We start from the raw sequence: 18,912 nt of genomic DNA, 5'->3' as shown, positions 1-18,912 counted from the left end.
CTCTGTTATTCCTTCCTTCTCTTGGGCTGTGGCCCCGGAATGGACTTTTCTGAGGGACTAACACTTTTTTTTTTTTTTTTTTTTTTTTTGCTTTTTAGGGCTGTACCTGCGGCATATGGAGCTTCCCAGGCTAGGGGTCCAATTGGAGCTACAGCTGCCAGCCTACAGCACAGCCACAGCAATGCAGGATCTGAGCCGCATCTGCAACCTACACCACAGCTCATGGCAACACCGAATCCTTAACCCACTGAGAGAGGTCACGGATCGAAACCCACAACCTCATAGTTATGAGTCAGATTTTTTCCACTGCGCTATGACGAAGCGAACTCCAGGACCAACACTCTTGAGAGAATGGAGGTGGTCGTCAGTGCTTGAAGCTCTAAACTTTTCTCATCCCACTGTCCTGAGAGCAGTGCCCCTAAAGGGCCAGAAATTACAACTGCTGACCTGAATTGGCCCAGATAGCCCCAGGCTACTTGCGCTGCGGTCACAGCTCTTGATCAGTGGCTCAGGGGCCAAGGAGGACAAACACTGGCAAGAAAGAAGGTGGGACCTGTGTTGTTATCTTCCTGTCTGCTTGTTTTGGAACCTCTGTGTAATAGTTTGCTTGGGCTCCCTTGACAAAGCATTATAGACTGGGTGGCTTAAACACCAGAAATCGACTTCTGAGAGTTAGAAGTCTGAGATCAAGGTGTTGGTAAGGTTGATTCCTTCTGAGGATTCCCTCCTTGGTTTGCAGATGGCCACCTTCTCCCTGTGTCCTCACGTGGTCACCCCTCTGTGGGTGTCTGGGTCCCAATCTTCTTCTCCTATAAAGACAGCATTGGATTAGGGGCCACCCCAGTGACCTCATTTCACCTGAATTATCTCTTTAAAGAACTGGAGTTCTTATGGTGGCTCAGCAGAAACAAATCCAACTAGTAGCCATGAGGAGGCGGGTTCCATCCCTGGCCTCAATCAGTGGGTTGGGGATCTGGCGTTGCTGTGAGCTGTGGTGTGGGTCTCGGACGTATCTTGAATCCCATGTTGCTGTGACTGTGGCTGTGGCTGTGGTTGTGGCTGGCAGCTGTAGTTCCGATTCAACTCCTAGCCTGGGAACCTCCGTATGCCGTGGGTGTGGCCCTAAAAAAAAAAAAAAAAAAAAAAAGAACCTGTCTCCAAATAAAGTCACATTCCAAGGTCCTGGGGTTAGCATCTGGAGGGGCACCATCAAGTAGTTTGTATTAGGAAGCTTTTATTAGAGTCTCTGCAGTGGCAGGAGCTCCTGGGGACTTGTCTGACTTCTGACAAGAGGTACCACGGTGTGGGCTTCAGCCCCCAGGGAGTTAAATATTTACTTGGGTGGATGTAGGTTTTTATTGCATGGCATGACTGGATGGTTTACCACCCAGCTAGGACAATGAGTGCTTCGTACCTTCCCACTCCAGACCTGGTGGGAACCCACCTGAGTGTCCCTGTGATTGAGGCATCCTCATCCCAAAGTCAGCATCTTTCCTAGAGGCTGTCATGGAAGGTAGATTTCACTTTTTCAACTAAAACCCAGCACTACCCAAATCTGTGACTATGCTACTACCTTTACCTATGAATGCTAGGAGGTATAAAAGTGGGCCTTTTCTTCAGAGAACACACTTGTATAGAATGCTAGTAAGTCACAGAGGACTGAGCTAGAGGGTCTGGCAAAAGGCATGGTAGATAGACAGCCTTGTCGCCTACCTCTCTCGCCCACATTCATGGCAGATGGGACAGCACCACTGAGCACCACCCCTCCTCCATTCCAAGCATTAACACAAAACTAGAATCGGCACTCTGGGTGAAAATCATTGGTTCCCAGCATCACGGTGGGGTTAAGCAAATGGTCTCTCATCCCTTCCTCATGAATAACCATGGCAACTTCAAGCAGCGGAAAAAGATCGCCAAAGGCATTATCTGGGCAGAGTTGTGCCTGGATGTCTGGCACCCACGTTCAACATTTCTTCTACGCCACTGCAGATCCTCCTGGTCCCATCCCTCCCAATTCCGAGTAGATCCAGCAGGGCCTTGCCCTGAGCCTATCTCCTTCAGTCTCATTTCCTGCCCAGAACTTCTTATAAACTACAACCAGAACTCCTTTAAGAATCCTCTCAGCCTTATATACCCTGAGTTCCAAATTGTGGAGGAATTAATTTTTGTGGGGCCTTTGACCCACAGGGGATATTAGACAGTAGGAAAATGCTTCTCTCTTTCATCCCCCAGGACAGTTTTGAGATGTGTTTATAAGGCTCCCTAGAACATTCTGGAAGAACCTTGATAGTGCATTCTTGCAATGGCCTTCCCTGCTTCCCCATTCCACATCCCATCCCTCATTCCAGCCCCTACATGAACTGCCTGCACCCAGATATTTGTCAGACTCTGCATCAGGGTCGGGGGAGGATCCCTGGGGGCCTTCTGTAACCATCTCCCCTCCCCCACGTCCCACCTGTGTCTGACAGTCACCTCTCTCCTGCATCACCCATACAGGGCCTCGTGGGTGGTCAGGGCCATTCTCAGACATGGTCTCATTTTGAGCTGCACCGCAAATTTCTGTGTGAAGATGAAGAAATTCAAATTCAAGATCCTGCCCAAGTCTGGGCAGCTAGTACATGGTCAAGACTAAAGGCTAACTCAGACTCTGAAACTCCAAGCCCAGCTCCTGCCCCACTGGACTGTAGCTGCCCCCACCTTGGCCCCTCTTGGAGGCAGCCTGGCAGGAAGTACCTCTGACTGCCAAGGTTGCAAGTCTTTCCTGTCCACAATTTTTGCAGAGAAGGCAAGTGGACATCTTCTCTTCTTTGCAGAAATCAACATGCCCTCATCTTCCTTGGAGTAGCGCTCTTCTTGGCATCTTTCACCGCCACTGCTCTGCTCACACTGGCTTACAACCTTCCCGTGGCAGCTCCGTCAGAAGCAAGGTAACCATGGTGCCCAGCGTGCCCTGCTTTGTCCATTGCCTGCCTCAGAGTGGCCAGGACTTCCCAGGCAGGGCTACTGAACCTAAGCCAGGCTGTTTGCATTGTGCACATCGGCTCTTGGGAAAAAAAAAAAAAAAAGGGTAGGAACTATTCTGCCTGGATGGGAAAGTTGATTACGTGTTTATTTCCAAGCTTCTGAACCTTCCGGCTTGCGCTGGGGGTCATTTTGAAAGTACAGGGAACTCACTGTGGCCCACTAAAATGCGTCTCAGAGGAAAGGAGCGCCCCCACGTGGTTGCATTGCGTTTCTCCTCCAGGGTTGAACGGTTGTTGGACACCCTTTTAGGGAATGGAGAGACTGAAATTTAAGGGAGTTGCCAGTTACTCCTTCCAGGTCATACGCCTAGTAAGTGGCAGAGGTGTGAGTTGAATTTAAGACTTTACCCGCCATGCTATTTTACCTCCCCAAATGAGGTGTATGTAACAATTCTTCCCCATAACAATGCTGCGTCTTATACAGGAAAAACTGGTAAGATTTCCCGCTAATCTGTTCTCGAGGCAGCTATCAGAGTGCTACAAATTAAAATCACATCGTGTCAGTCATCTGCTCCAATTCCTCCATTGGTCTCAAAGCAGGTCTCTGTCTGACCTCATCTGTCCCTGCCCTACTTGCTAACTCTGGTCCAGCCACACTGGCCTCCTTCCCTCCACACACCCAGTATGCTCCTTCTTCAGGTCTTTTGCACTTGCTGTTCCCTCACTGTGCAATGTTTTTCCTTTAGATTCTAGATCTTGGCAGGACTAGGTCCCTCACTTCCTACAGGTGTTTGTATGTATGTCACCTTCTCAGAGCAACCTTCAGTGACTTTCTGGTATAAAATAGACCAGAACCGAGTGTGGCACAAAAGTGCTCAAAATTTATTTGTGATCAGAATATATGAATGAATGAATGAATGACTACACCTTAGGCCTTTTGACCATGGAAGCATCATGCTCTTCCCACCATGTCATCAGCTTTTGTGGGCAGAGCCAGGTGACCAAGGAGGCTTGCTCCTGTGTAGCCCAACGGGTCTCAACTCCAGGTGCAAATGAGAGTCACCTGGGGAAAGTTTAAATCCCACTGATGCTTCCAACAAGCACCGTCCTGGACCAGCTGAGCCAGAATCTCCAGGGTGTGGCCCAAGCAACAGAATTTTGCTAGCGCTTCCATGAGGAGGTTTGCTTCTTTCAGGAGAGGTTCACTTCTGGGAACCACACTTTTCTTATTCATTTATTTATTTGCTTTTTAGGGCCATACCCACAGCATATGGAAATTCTAGGAGTTGAATCGCAGCTATAGCTGCTGGCCTATACCACAGCCATAGCAACACCAGATCCAAGCCGTGTCTGCAACCTACACCACAGCTCACAGCAACGCTGGATCCTCAACCCACTGAGCAAGGCCAGGGATCGTGCCTGTCCTCATGGATACTAATTAGATTCATTACCGTTGAGCTACGATGTGAACTCCTAGGAACCACATTTTTAGAGCTAGCCTGACATACCAGGCACCAGAAACAATTATTTAAAATGAATTCAGTTGTCGTCATATTTCCTTGAGATCCAAGGTGGAAGGCCTAAAGGAACTTGGAATTTTAGGAAGGCAGCTGTGGCCCAAGGCTGGATCATGAGATCACTGTGGATCATTACCGAAGAAATTATCAGAGGCACCCCCAGTTTTCCTCTGGGTTTGCTGATTGCCCCAGTGTGCATCTGAGGGATTCCTTTTTCCATGTCCAAATCAATTGTTTATTTGTTTTAATCTTATGACCAAACCCGTGGCATATGGAAGTTTCCAGCCAGGAACTGAATCCCAGCCACGACTGGGACCTTACCCACTGTGCCAGGGTGGGGATTGAACCTGCACCTCCGAAGAGACCTGAGCCGCTGCAGTCAGGTTGTTAACCCACTGAGCCACAGCAGGAACTCCTCCAAATCAAACATAACCTTTGGTCTTACATCCTTGTGTTTTTCAGTGAAAAGGCAGCCATGCTGTACTTCTCGGAGTACTACACAAAGCCCTACTGCCGACTCGGACCATTCCTCGTGGGCCTCTTCCTGAGCATCTTCATGTACCAAAACCAGCAGGCAAACATACTCAAAACCAAGGTATATGATTTCCTCATACCCCACCGTAAGGACTGGGTCTGCTGGGCACGCAATGTGGAGGTGGATTGCATTTGGCCAGGCCCTTCCAAAGCCATGGGCAGGAGACCGACCTCTGGGTACTTTATTGTGCTGTGGTGTGTTAGCAATGGCTTTTGGTGCTACAGTATAAGAGGTGCCTCGGCTTCTTGCTAGAGCCTGATTCTCTGCTTTCTTTACTGAGTTCCCCTAAGAAAGCTCCAGATCTGGAACCCAGCAGGGTGTTGGAGCCTTGGTACAGACCCAGAGAAACTATTGCCATGGAAAAGTGCACCCACACAGGGAGATGGCAAGCCCATCATCTGGAAGGTCATGGTTACATGGGTTGTATTTTCATTTTTTTGTCTTTCTAGGGTTGCACCCGTGGCGTATGGGGCTAGGGGTCAAATCAGAGCTGTTGCTGCCGGCCTACGCCACCGCCATAGCAACTCCAGATCTGAGCCGCGTCTGCAGTCAACACTGCAGCTCACAGCAACGCCAGATCCTTAACCCACTGAGCGAAGCCAGGGATCGAACCTGCAACCTCATGGTTCCTAGTCAGATTTGTTTCCACTGCACCACAACAGAAACTCCAGGGTTGGATTTTTAATGCACTAGATCTTTGGTTTCTAGAAATAAGATTCTTTGTCAGATTTGAGGGTTCCATCTGGGAATCAGATAGTGCAGTATCTAGAGGAAGGAAGGCTCTTACTCTGTGTTCCAAATGGAATTTCTTTCCGGTGGGTAATCATTCTCCTTCACCACCCAGTGTCATTACTCGAGCCAGAGCCCTGGATTCATGGACGCCTCCTCCTTGTTGCCTGATCCTCCCCATCCAATCACCCACCAAGTTCCATCGGTTGTTTCTCTTGCCATCTTTTTGTAGCCTCTCCCCTGACCTTGAAGCTCTTCTCATCTCTTACCTGGACTTCTTCACTTGTTCCCTTGCCTCCAGCCTTGTTGATTTCAAATACACCCCTAGGGCAATCTATTTAAAACATCACCTTGGCCTTGAACTGTGGAAAACCTTTTTGTATGACTTTGTTGATCTACAAGACCTTGAGGGCAGAACTCAGCTCTGAGGTCTTACTGACAATTTCCAGCACCTGGTTCTGAAATCACTGAAGCTGCTCCACAATGAATGAGGGAAGGCTCATTGGCTTCACCGTAGAAGGGCCAAGAATTCCCTTGCACTATGAAGGTGCAATGCTGACTCCAAAGCCCCTCTGCTAGGCCCTACCTTGGCTTGCCCAGGTCTTGTGGGTGCCTCACCTAAAATGTTCTAGAGAAGAGGCCCTGGTCCCTGGAAAATCTCCTGTTGCTCGTGGCAGGGACAGGAGACAGGGTTTGATTGGAAGGAATGGATACACAGGGGCTACATGACTTTTCCTCTAGGTTAGAGTTATAGGTTATGATATTCCTTGGAAAATGTTCAATTCAGTTATTGACTACAACGGAAGGCCATTCAGGATGTGCTTTAGTGTAGTCGGGGTTCGTGGTGCCCAGGGAGAAAATGGGTGTGAGCAAAGGGGAAAACCTAAGATGATGATGGAGCTTTTGGGGATCACTCTGAGGACCAGGTCAGGACCAGGGAGCATGGAGCTGGGACCCAAGTCAAGCTGAGCTGGAGGAATGACCTGGAAGGGAATGAATAGGCCAAGGGCGAAGCCAGAAAATAAGAAGGCAGAGTCCACACTGGAGGCAACTGGGGGGAAGGGAAGCATATTCCATGTGGTAGAGAAGAGATAAGGCAGTGAGCATCTTGAGTAAGAGTGAGGGGCATCCTTGACTAAAAGAGGAAGCTTGGGAGAACCCTTGAGGAAGTGACTTGTTCCCTGTAGCCAGCACCTAGGGCAGGACCTGAGACCCAAGGAGGGGGAGACTTCCCTTTAGAGATAAGACAGTAGACTGAAAAGATGCTAGTTCAGGTCAGTGTCAATGTCAGCATAGCATCTTGAGACAGAGAAGTAAGAGAGACCCTTGGAAGACAGATCTGGGTCAGAAAAGGTCAAGTTAGACGACAGAAGATCTAAGATCTAGAACTGAGCCCAGTAATAGAATTGAACCCACGGGGCTCTTCTTTGAGATGGAAACTTCTCCATTCTCCCATTCCTTCTGACATTATACATCCCAGGTTACAGCCCTCTGATGGATGCAGCCCAGGTACAGGCTGTATGCCAGAGTCCCTCACAATTAATCTCGGGGGGCATACCCAGTCAAGGAACCTTACTTGATTAAGGAATAGAGTGGGAGGTTAGAAGGGGTGGGAGTGGGTTAGAGCACTACCTTTTTTTTTTTCTTTTAACTTTCATCTAAAAATGATTCAAAGCTCACTGTAAGTTGGTTAAATGGTAGAGGAGGTCTTGGGTACCCTTGACCCATATTTCCCCATCAGTAACATGTTATGGCACATGGATACAACCAAGTCATTGACACTGGCCCAATCCACAGACCTTAGACCCACCAGTTTTGTGGGCCCTCATTTCTATGTATATATGTATATAGTCTTATGCAATTTTTTTTTCTTTTGCTTTTTAGGACCGAACCCGTGTCATGTGGAAGTTCCCAGGCTAGGAGGCGAATCAAGCTGTGCCAGCCTACACCACAGCCACAGCCACAGCAACTCGGATCTGAGCCATGTCTACACCACAGCTCACGGCAACACTGGATCCTTAAGCTGCTGAGCGAGGCCAGGGATCTAACCCATATCCTCATGGAGATTAGTTTGGCTCGTTACAGCCACAACAGGAACTTCCAGTTTTGTGCAATTTTATCACGTGGTAGATTTTTGTAACCACTACCACCACAATAAAGGGACCACAAAGATTGCCCTTGTGCTACCTCTTCCTGGTCATACATCCATTGTCCCCTACCCCACCCCAACCCTAACCCCTTGTAACCACGAATCTGAACCTTCTATTTCAGTCAGATTGGGGCTGTGATTGAGGTTTACAAATAGATACCTAAAGTGACGGTAATGGAATTCTCTTGTGGTGCAGTGGGTTAAGGATCTGGTGCTGTCACCGCACTGGCTGAGGGCGCTGCTGTGGTGCAGGTTTTACCCCTGGCCGGGGAACTTCCACATGCTGTGGTTGTGGAAAAAAAGTGACTATAATAACACACCAAAAGTAAATTAGTGTAAAAGGAAGTAAATACACAATAGCCAAAATGGCTGTGACCAGTGCGTTTCTATTCCCTGTAGGTACAGGCTCTGCTGGGGTGGATCTGCTCCCTGTCAACCCTGTTCCTAGTGGTGACTCTGGCTTACACAGTGGATGACTCCTCTGTCACCTCTTCAGTGGCCACTGCCATCTACCAGGCTCTCCATCGGACACTGTGGGCTGCGGCTGTGGGCTGGGTCTTATTCGCATGTCAAGAGGGCTATGGAGGTATGCTGACGCTGAAGAGCTCAGTGATGTGGCATGGGGCTTGCTGGGAGAGGGGTGGGGGGTGCGTTAAGAAACAGGTCTTTTTTTTTTTAAGGTTTTTATTTATTTATTTATTTATTTTTTGCCAACAAATATTTTATTTTTTGTTTTTTACCACTCGATGAATTTTATTACATTTATAGTTGTACAATGATCATCACAACCCAATTCTCTAGCATTTCCATCCCAAACCCCCAGTGCATCTCCCCCCGAACCTGTCCTTTGGAAACCATAAGTTTTGCAAAGTCTGTGAGTCAGTATCTGTTCTGCAAAGAAGTTCATAGTGTCCTTTTTTTTAGATTCCACATGTCAGTGATAGCATTTGATGTTGGTGTCTCACTGTCTGACTGACTTCACTTAGCATGATAATTTCTAGGTCCATCCATGTTGCGAAAAATGCTGTTATTTCTTTCCTTTTAATGCTGAGTAATATTCCATTGTGTATATGTACCACATCTTCTTTATTCACTCCTCTATCGATGGGCATTTAGGTTGTTTCCATGTCTTGGCTATTGTATAGAGTGCTGCAGTGAACATTGGAGTACATGCATCTTTTCAAGTCATGGTTTTCTCTGGATAGATGCCCAGCAGTGGGATTGCAGGATCAAATGGTAATTCTATTTTTAGTTTTCTAAGGAATCTCCATACTGTTTTCCACAGTGGTTGCAGCAGTCTACATTCCCACCAACGGTGTAATTAGGGTTCCCTTTTCTCCACACCCTCTTCAGCATTTACTGTTTGTAGATTTTTTCATGATGGCCATTCTGGCTGGTGCAAGGTGGTTTGGGTTTGCATTTCTCTAGTACTTAGTGATGTTGAACATCTTTTACTATGTTTTTTTTGGCCATCTCTATGTCTTCTTTGGAGAATTGTCTGTTTAGATCATTTTTTGATGGGATTGTTTGTTTTTAGGAACTGATCTGTTAAAGGTGACAATGTGAAAATACATGTACATATCCCTTTTTTTTTTTTTTTCTTTTTAGGGCTGCACCCGAGGCACATGGAAGTTCCCAGGCTGGAGGTGGAACAGGAACTGCAGCTGCTGGCCTACACCACAGCCACAGCAATACCAGATCGAGCTGCATCTGCAACCTAAACCACAGCTCGTGGCAATGCCAGATTCCCAACCTGCTGAGCGAGGGAGGGATCGAACCCACATCCTCAGGGATGGTAGTCAGGTTTGTTTCCACTGCACCACAATGGGAACTTTGAGACTTTTATTTACTGCTGAATGACTGATATTGACTCAAAAGTCCTAATTTGTCTATAGGCTTTGGGAAACCCTCCCACATATTCTATTTCAGATGTTTAAACTTGTTTATATACAAGTATAGGTTCTGAAAGAAAAATTTGCAGTCTCTCCAATGAAGCAAGTTTAGAAATTGGAAGAGAACAGGCAGAGTAATGTAAGAAAAAAAAAAATACCAAGTGCTGGTCACACCCTGGCCCCAGTCTCCTGGTCTCCTCATCTCAGGAAATTGTTTCTTTCTTTTTGTTCTTTTTAGGGGTGAACCCAAGGCATATGAAAGTTCCCAGGCTAGGGTTCCAATTGGAGCTACAGCTGCTGACCTACACCACAGCCACAGCAATGTGGGGTCCCAGGTGACACTGGCCACACCCCTGTAGGTAGAATTATAATTAGTTGTTTCTCAGTGAGGAAAATGGTGCCTGGATCTGGTGTTGCCGTGAACTGTGGTCTAGGCTGGTGGCTACAGCTCTGACTCAACCCCTAGTCTGGGAACCTCCATATGCTGCGTGTGCGGACCTAAAAAGACAAAATAAATAAAAAATAAGTAAAAATTAAAGATTAAAAAAAGGGAAATGGGCTTCATTCTCTTGGACTGATGTATTTGCATTTATGGGCAGCTGTTTGGATCACGTGACCTTCACATGGTGACAATAACTCTGTGCTTTTTTTTTTTTTTTTTTTGTCTTTTTGCCATTTCTTGGGCCGCTCCCGCGGCATATGGAGGTTCCCAGGCTAGGGGTCGAATCGGAGCTGTAGCCACCGGCCTACACCAGAGCCACAGCAACTCGGGATCCGAGCCGCGTCTGCAACCTATACCACAACTCATGGCAACACTGGATCATTAACCCACTGAGCAAGGGCAGGGACCGAACCCGCAACCTCATGGTTCCTAGTCGGATTCGTTAACCACTGCGCCACGAGGGGAACTTCCGACTCTGTGCTATTGACAGAGCCTCAGAACATAAACATCTATGCTTCCTGGCCTGGCACAGGCCACCTCCAATGTGGCAAACATCACAGTATTCCTGCTGGACGGAGAGTACTGGCTAATGCCCGTCATGATAAGAGAGGCGTGGTTTAGGTTAAGTTGGAACGTTAAACAAATTCACAGTATTATTAGTACAGTGGAGCCAGTAAATACTATCGATCATTAGCCTGAGTGTGGATGATACATACCTCTGTTAATCCAAGTGATTAACAACAAGCCCTCTGGCTCCTTCCTGAGCAATTTATCATTCAGATGGATGTTCTCATTAGCCAATCACAATTATAGGTGTGACTGATATTCTAAGTTTGTTATCTCCAACACTATTTTTAAGATACCAAGATTGATTAGTGGGTGAATGTAGGAGGTGATGGGTTGGATACATTTTTAGAAAGTGGGCCCACTGGAGTTCCCATTGTGACCCAGCGGGTTAAGAATCTGACTAGTTCAATCCCTGCCCTCGCTCAGTGGGTTAAAGGATCTGGTGTTGTCATGAGCTGTGGTGTAGATCACAGATGCCACGTGGATCCTGAGTTGCTGTGGCTGTTGTATAAGCCGGCAGCTGCAGCTCCATTTGGACTCCTAGCCTGTGAACTTCCATATGCTACACATGCAGCTGTAAAAAAGAAAAAAAGAAAAAAAAAAGGAAGAAGAAAAAGAAAAGAATATGTGTTCACCTGATGAATTTCAGGAAGGTGTATCTATAAAAGAACATTTGAATAAGAATTCAATTGAGACTCTTAGGCTGAGGCGGGATCTTGATGGTTCAAATCCTCTTTTCCATCATGTTCAGTCAGGACCAATGCAGAACATGCTGGTCTCATTCAGTTGCCAGAGTCATCATTTTCTTCCTTTCTTTCTCTTTTGTGTGTGTGTGTGTGTGTGTGTGTGTGTGTGTGTTTTTCCTTTTGCTACATCCATGGCATGTAGATGCTTCTGGGTCAGGGATCAACCCACATTACTGCAGTGACCCAAGCTACAGCAGTGACGACACTGAATCCTTAACCACTAGGCCACCAGGGCATAGTAGGCTACTCCCTGGAATCACCTTCTGAGTTAAAACCTCTCAACGGTGCCCTGTCCCCTGCCACAATGGTCCTCAAATGTTAATAATAGACGGATCTATTCTAAAGGAATAAGAATTCTTTTGGATCCTTAGTATTGGCTTGAATTGTTTTAATCCTAATTTTATCTAAAACACTAGCAAAAACAACCTAGATACAAATTTTGATGTTTATAGCACATATATTTATAAAAAGCTAAAACTTTTTTTTTTTTTTGTCTTTTTGCCATTTCTAGGGTCCCTTCTGCAGCATATGGAGGTTCTCAGGCTAGGGGTCTAATCTGAGCTGTAGTCACTGGCCTACGCCAGAGCCACAGCAACTCAGGATCTGAGCCAAGTCTGCAACCTACACCACAGCTCATGGCAACGCTGGATCCTTAACCCACTGAGCAAGGCCAGGGATCGAACCCGCAACCTCATGGTTCCTAGTCGGATTCATTAACCACTGTGCCATGACGGGAACTCCTAAAACAAATTTTGATGTTTATAACACATATATTTATAAAAAGATAAAATAAATTTATACTAGCTTGGTTGTAAAGAACCCAGCTAGTAACCATGAGGCTGTGGGTTTGATCTCTGGCCCCACTCAGTGGGTTAAGGATCTGGCATTGCTGTGAGCTCCAGTGTAAGTCACAGATGCAGCTCGGATCCCAAGTTGCTGTGGCTGTTGTGTAGGCTGGCACCTGCAGCTCTGATTTTATCCCTAGCCTGGGAACCTCCATATGCTGAGGGTGCAACCCTGAAAAGAAAAAAAATTATAAAGTAACTGTGAAACCAATAAAATCTGAATTTACATTAGTTTAATGTGAGGAATAGTGAGCTGGAGCAAGTCATAGTTCCTGACATGGTATTGTTTGTTCTAAGGGACTTTCTTTTGTGTTTGGCTTACCTGGGTTCTTTTCTTTCTTTCTTTTCTCTTTTTTTTTTGCTTCCCTGCAGCATATGGAGTTCCCGGGCCACAAGTCAGATCAGAGCCACAGTCTTGACCTAAGCTGAAGCTGCAGCAAGGCCAGATCCTTGAACCACCATGCCTGGCAGGGGATTGAACCCATGTTCTTGCCCTCCCAAGATGCCACCGATCCCTTTGCACCACTGCGGGAACTCCCATCTGGATTCTTTACTGACTTAATTCCACAACTATTTTCTTTGTTCCATAGTAATATTTTGGTTCAACTTGTCCTTTGGGATTTACTTCAGGATTATGATTAGGACTTTTGTCCATGAATCCATCTCTGTATTTCACTTTATTCTGTAAAATACTTACTGGATGCCAGGCACTGCTCTGGATAATGGGGATATCAAAATAGACAAGGGAAAAAAATTCCCCTCTTGTAGGAAACTGCAATAAGGAAGGGCCAGGGAATCACATCCTTGAACTGAAGCTGTGACCTATGCCACAGCTGCAGCAGTGCTGAATCCGTAACCCACTGTGTGGGGCTGGGGATAGAACCCGAGCCTCTGCTGAGACAATGCTGGATCCTTAAACCGCTGCACCACAGTGGGAACTCCAGGATACATTTGTAAGATATATTGACTGCTCTCTGTGGGCACAAAAGAGTCTGGGATGGCACCAAAGATTTCGTCTTGAGTAACTGAGTGATCAGTGCGACCCTACATGAGTAGCTGAGGTTTGTGCAGAGGAGAAACAGAAGTTCTTTCTTCCTTCCCTTTCCTTCCTTTTTTGACTTAAAACAACAGAAACTGAAAAAAGAGAGAGAGAGAGAGTGCCCTGGTGGTCTAGCAGTGAGGACTTGGTGCTTTCACTGCTATGGCCTGGGTTCAATCCCTGGTCTGGGGACAGAGATCCCACATGCAGCGGCCGCACACCATGGCCAAAACCAAACAAAAACAGATCAGAACTGAATTCTCTTGCGGTTTCGGAGGCTAGATATCCCAAATTGAGGTGTTGGCAAGGTCCTTTTGGAAGCTCTGAAGGAGAATTCGTCCTACCCACTCCTGCTCCTCGGCGTCCTTGGCTTGTGGGCGTGTCCTCCGGGCTCTGCCCTCCATCTTCTCGTGGCCTCTCTGTGTCTCTCCTGTGGATTTAGGGCCCACCCTAATCCAGGATGATTTCATCTCCTGTTTCTTACCTTAATTTCATCTGCAAGGACTCTTATTCCAAATAATGCTGCATTCTAAGGTTCCAGGTGGACCTAGCTTTTGGGAGACCACTATTCAACTCACTGCAGAGCTACTGGTCTATTCAGAGATTTCTCACTGTGTTTAATTTAATTTTTTTAATTTATTTTTTAAAGTTTCCTGCCTTTAAAAAATAAATTTGGAATGCCCTCGGCATGGGAAAGATCCCAAGCTACTCAAGCTGTTGAGGTGACAGTGCTGGATCCTTAACCCGCTGCGCCACAAAAGAACTCACTGTTTAGTTTAAATTCATTCAAATTAAATAGCCACGGGAGTTCCCGTTGTGGCGCAGTGGTTAAAGAATCCGACTAGGAACCATGAGGTTGTGGGTTCGATCCTTGGCCTTGCTCAGTGGTTTAAGGATCCAGCGTTGCCGTGAGCTGTGGTGTAGGTCACAGACTTGGCTCAATCCCGCATTGCTGTGGCTGTGGCATAGGCTGACAGCTACAGCTCCGATTAGAATCCTAGCCTAGGAACTTCCATATGCCTTGAGAGTGGCCCAAGAAATGGAAAAAAGACAAAAAAAAAAAAAAATTAAATAGCCACAGTGCCTAGTGGCTTCACATGGCCAGCACAGTTGTAGAAGTAAACCGAGTTACACAAGGTGAAGAACCTGAGGCCAGACAATGTTAACGGCCTCCTCCCAAGACCCAGAAGCTTGTGTGGTGCACCTTGAACCAGAAGCCAGGCTAGTGAAGGGCCTTTGCACCTTATTTTAAATGTGGAACGTGTTGTACTTGGAGGTTGAAATTGCACTAAAGAAGTACACTGACCGTAGATTCAATATTACCATGTCTTGATTTTCATTTTCTTGCAATGGGACTTTTTTTTTTGCTTCTTAGGGCCACAGGCACAGCATATGGAAGTTCCTAGGCTAGGGGTCTAATCGGAGCTGTAGCTGCCGGCCTACACCAGAGCCATAGCAACACCAGATCTGAGCCTCATCTGCAACCTACACCACAGCTGAGGGCAATGCAAGATCCTTCACCCACTGATCAAGGCCAGGGATAGAACCCACGTCCTCATGGATCCTAGTCAGGTTCATTACGGCTGAGCCATGATGAGAATTCCGGAAATTTTTTTTTTTTTTTTTTTTTTTTTTTGCTTGTTTGCTTGTTTTAGTTCATCCTCTTAAAAATTACAGTTGACCCTCTTAGCAGAAAGTTCAGACTTAGGGGTAGAACCTTGAGGGAGTGGTGACTATACCGAGTCTTCCCAGGGGCGGGGAGGGGCTTGCAGATCCAGGAGCCTGTGTCTCTCCCTGCCAGGTCAGGTGCACCGGCTGCTTTCCTGCCGTATCTGGAGCTTCCTGGCCAGCATCAGCTACGCTTGCTACCTGGCGCACCCCATCCTCATCATCCTTTACAACGGGCTTCAGGAGACGCTGATTCACTACACAGACATCAACATGGTGCGTCACCTGCCCTCAGTGCCCATGTAGCATCTCGGTTTGTTTGCCCTGGTATGAAGCCATCTATTGACTTCATTCCAAGCTTACTTTCTGTTTTTTTAATTTTTGTTTTGTTCTTGTCAAAAGCTATTGTTCTTTGTTTTATTGGTGGGAGGGTTTCAGCACAGGATGATATCCTTCTTTTCTTTCTTCTATTTATTTTTTTCTTGTTATAGCCACACTTTCAGCATATGGAAGTTCCTCGGCTAGGGATCAAATCAGGGGTGCAGCTGAGGCCTCTGCTACAGCCACTGCAACATCGAATCCTTAACCCACTGAGCAAGGCCAGGGATTGAACCTAAGTCCTCATGGAGACTAGCTGGGGTTTTTAACCTGCTGAGCCACAATGGGAACTCCTTTATTTTATTTTTAATATTTATGGCTATTTGTCTTACAGATCTACTTCATACAGCCAGGATGGTTTGTTTTAAGATCCAAACACAGGAGTTCCTGTCGTGGCTCAGTGGTTAACAAAGCCGACTAGGGACCATGAGGTTGCGGGTTTGATCCCTGGCCTTGCTCAGTGGGTTAAGGATCCGGCGTTGCTGTGAGCTGTGGTGTAGGTTGCAGACACGGCTCAGATCCTGTGTTGCTGTGGTTCTGGCGTAGGCCGGCGGCTATGGCTCTGATTCAACTCCTATCCTGAGAACCTCCATATGCCACGGGAGCCGCCCAAGAAATGGCAAAAAGACAAAATAAATTAAAAAAAAAAGATCCAAACACAACAGGGATCGTATAGTAAGACCGTATCTGCTCTGCCCATCTTTCTCTCTAGTTCTATCTTTTCTCTGGACACTGTTTGGTGACCTTCATCGCTGGGCTGGCCCTGACGCTGTTCATTGAGAAACCATGTCAGGAAGTGAAGCGGTGCCTGCTGGGAGCTGGGCCTGCAGGGCCGTGAACTTCCGGTAAAACCCGCAGAGGCTGTCGGCCTTTTGTGAGTGGTAATGAGCAAAAGCAGGGTGGCCTTGTTTATGTAACAAATGCTTGTGTTCCTGGAAAGTGGCGTGAATCTCATTTTGTGAATGTTTATAAGGTATAAGATTCTTTGTGTTCAGTATATAAGTGTGTTCTGTGTGTTTACTGTATAAAAGAGTTCTGTGATAATCTGTTTAGGCATGCAATAATTATCCTCCTAGGTAACTTTTTAGCAAAAAACAAAAAATCTGGGAGTTCCTGTCATGGCTCAGTGGTTAACGAATCCGACTAGAAACCATGAGGTTGTGGGTTCAGTCCCTGTCCTTGCTCAGTGGGTTAAGGATCTGGTGTTGCCATGGGCTGTGGTGTAGGTTGCAGATGTGGCTCAGATCCCGCGTTGCCATGGCTCTGACGTAGGCTGGCGGCTACAGCTCCGATTCGACCCCTAGCCTGGGAACCTCCATATACCATGGGTGCGGCCCTAGAAATGGCGAAAAGACAAAAAAAAAAAAAAAAAAAAAAAATCTGGATTTTTTTTTGGGGGGGAGGTCTCATCCTGCATGTATTTTCTATATCAGTGATCATAGGAAAACATCAAATGTAGTGAATTTAATGTACTTCAGGTTATAATGCTCACTTTTCTTGGTAAAATCATAGGATGTTGTTTTCCACATGATAATCGTTTTGGGGTTATTATGAAACCTTTAGACTTGTAATTTTATCCTGGATGATATGACCCACTAAGTGCCCACAGTTCATGGGTTTGTCCTTACAGGCCTTCCAAATATTATCCATTCTACAACAAGTTCTATGTATGAGTTGAATTGCTTTCCCTGAAAAAGATATGAAGTCTTAAGCCCCCTGGTACCTTAAAAAGTGACCTGATTTGGAGACAGGTCTTTACAGAGGTAATCAAGTTAAAATGAGATCTAGGGGTTGGGAGGTGGGTGGCCCTAATCCAACATGACTGGTGTCCTTGTTAAAAGGGAAAAAAGGGGTGTTCCCATCGTGGAACAGCGGAAATGAATCCGACTAGGAACCGTGAGGTTGCAGGTTCGATCCCTGGCCTCACTCAGTGGGTTAAGGATCCAATGTCGCCATGAGCTGTGGTGTATTTTTAGGTCACAGACGCAGCTCATATTTGGCGTCGCTGTGGCTGTAGGGTAGTCTGGCAGCTGTAGCTCTGATTGGACCCCTAGTCTGGGAACGTCCATGACATAGAGACAGACACGCATGGAGGGAGGGTGATGGAAAGACACATGGAGAAGATTTCATTGGCACACCAAGGAGCTCGAAGGGTTGCCAGCAAACACAGAAGCTGGAAGAGGCAAGGAAGGACCCTCCCCTGGAACCGTCAGAGGGAGTGTGGCCCTGCCAGCCCCTTGATTTAGGACATCCGGCCTCCACAACGGTGAGATGATACATTTCTGTTGCTTAAACCAGCCAGTGTATGGTACTCTGTTACAGAAACCCTAGCAAGCCAACATAGCCCCTCAACACAACTTCCATCAGAGAGGGAAGAGACCCTAAAACGTGGCTTCTACCCACGCCCTCTTGGTTTCCATTTCCAGGCCTAGAAATGGGGGAGACGCTGTAAGACCAAGTGCAGAATGGATGTCAGGTTCTCAGGCTTGTGCTCCTCCCTAAGTGCATAATTTCATGTTAATTACCCCTGCTTACCTATGTCTAACATTACTTGTAATAGTGCATGTGTGCTGAATCATCTAAGGATTTATTAACAACCACGGGATTCCCAGGGGCTTATTGGCACAGAATGCTCCCCACCTATGCCTGCGCTCTTTGCCTTCAAGTGAATCCGCAAGAAAGACCACTGCGGGGTGGGGGTGGGGAGGCTGTGGCCCCCACATCTTTTGGCAGGGCAACTGACAGCTATCTTTAGCAGCCAGCCTTGGGGAACGGGCCACATATCTCCCAGGTCTGGTCTGCTCTGCTGGCACAACCTGACCTGAGTGCAGAGACAAGCCCCAACCCAGTGTGTTCAGGCTGTAATAAAACGCGCACCAAGTTGGCTTTTCTGGCAACTGTGAGGTTCATCCAGTTCCTCGGACGCCCCCTGGTGGCCCACCCTGCACTGACCCCTCTGACTTTACGCCTCAGAGGAGATCTTGAGGGTTGAGTGGCCTTTATGGAAAGAACACTGTAGCCCAGGTGGACTCCAATGGGAAATGACCCGCCCTCCAACATTGCTGGGCAGTCCAACTAGTTATGGGGCTGGAAAACCGGGGCCCTTGGAAACAGCTTTCCAATTACCAGCAAAAGCCTTTGAAAGGTTTTGAATAAAAATAAAAATAATAATACTGGGAGTTCCCATTGTGGCACAGCAGAAACAAATCCGACTAGAAACCATGAGGTTGCAGGTTCAATCCCTTGCCTCACTCAGTGGATTAAGGATCTGGTGTTGCCATGAGCTGTTGTGTAGGTTGCAGATGCGGCTCAGATCTGAAGTTGCTGTGGCTGTGGTGTAGGCCGGCCGATTAGATCCCTAGACTGGGAACCTTCATATGCCATGGGTGGGGCCCTAAAAAGCAAAAAAAAAAAAAAAAAAAAAAACAAAAAAAACAAAACC

The 18,912-nt window shown here is 46.8% G+C and overlaps 1 protein-coding gene across 6 annotated transcripts in view; it reads left to right on the top strand.

Moving 5' to 3' along the window:
* The window catches only part of LOC100627702 (O-acyltransferase like protein-like), a 73,304-nt gene extending 56,636 nt beyond the window's left edge, over positions 1-16,668 (top strand). For 2 of the 6 annotated variants that reach the window (XM_021099951.1, XM_021099942.1), the window contains exons 11-15: positions 2,814-2,927; positions 4,943-5,075; positions 8,293-8,479; positions 15,226-15,368; positions 16,183-16,665. In XM_021099951.1, the coding sequence (XP_020955610.1) occupies positions 2,814-2,927; positions 4,943-5,075; positions 8,293-8,479; positions 15,226-15,368; positions 16,183-16,308 (703 nt within the window). In that variant the 3' untranslated portion in view covers positions 16,309-16,665. Of the gene's footprint in view, positions 1-2,813; positions 2,928-4,942; positions 5,076-5,464; positions 5,519-8,292; positions 8,480-15,225; positions 15,369-16,182 lie in introns of those variants that run through there. The other 4 variants (XM_021099968.1, XM_021099957.1, XM_021099955.1 and 1 more) reach the window with 4 other exon arrangements.

The sequence above is a fragment of the Sus scrofa genome, chromosome 1 (assembly GCF_000003025.6).
Source record: "Sus scrofa isolate TJ Tabasco breed Duroc chromosome 1, Sscrofa11.1, whole genome shotgun sequence".
NCBI lineage: Eukaryota > Metazoa > Chordata > Mammalia > Artiodactyla > Suidae > Sus > Sus scrofa.
This window is presented reverse-complemented; position numbering and strand designations above follow the sequence as displayed.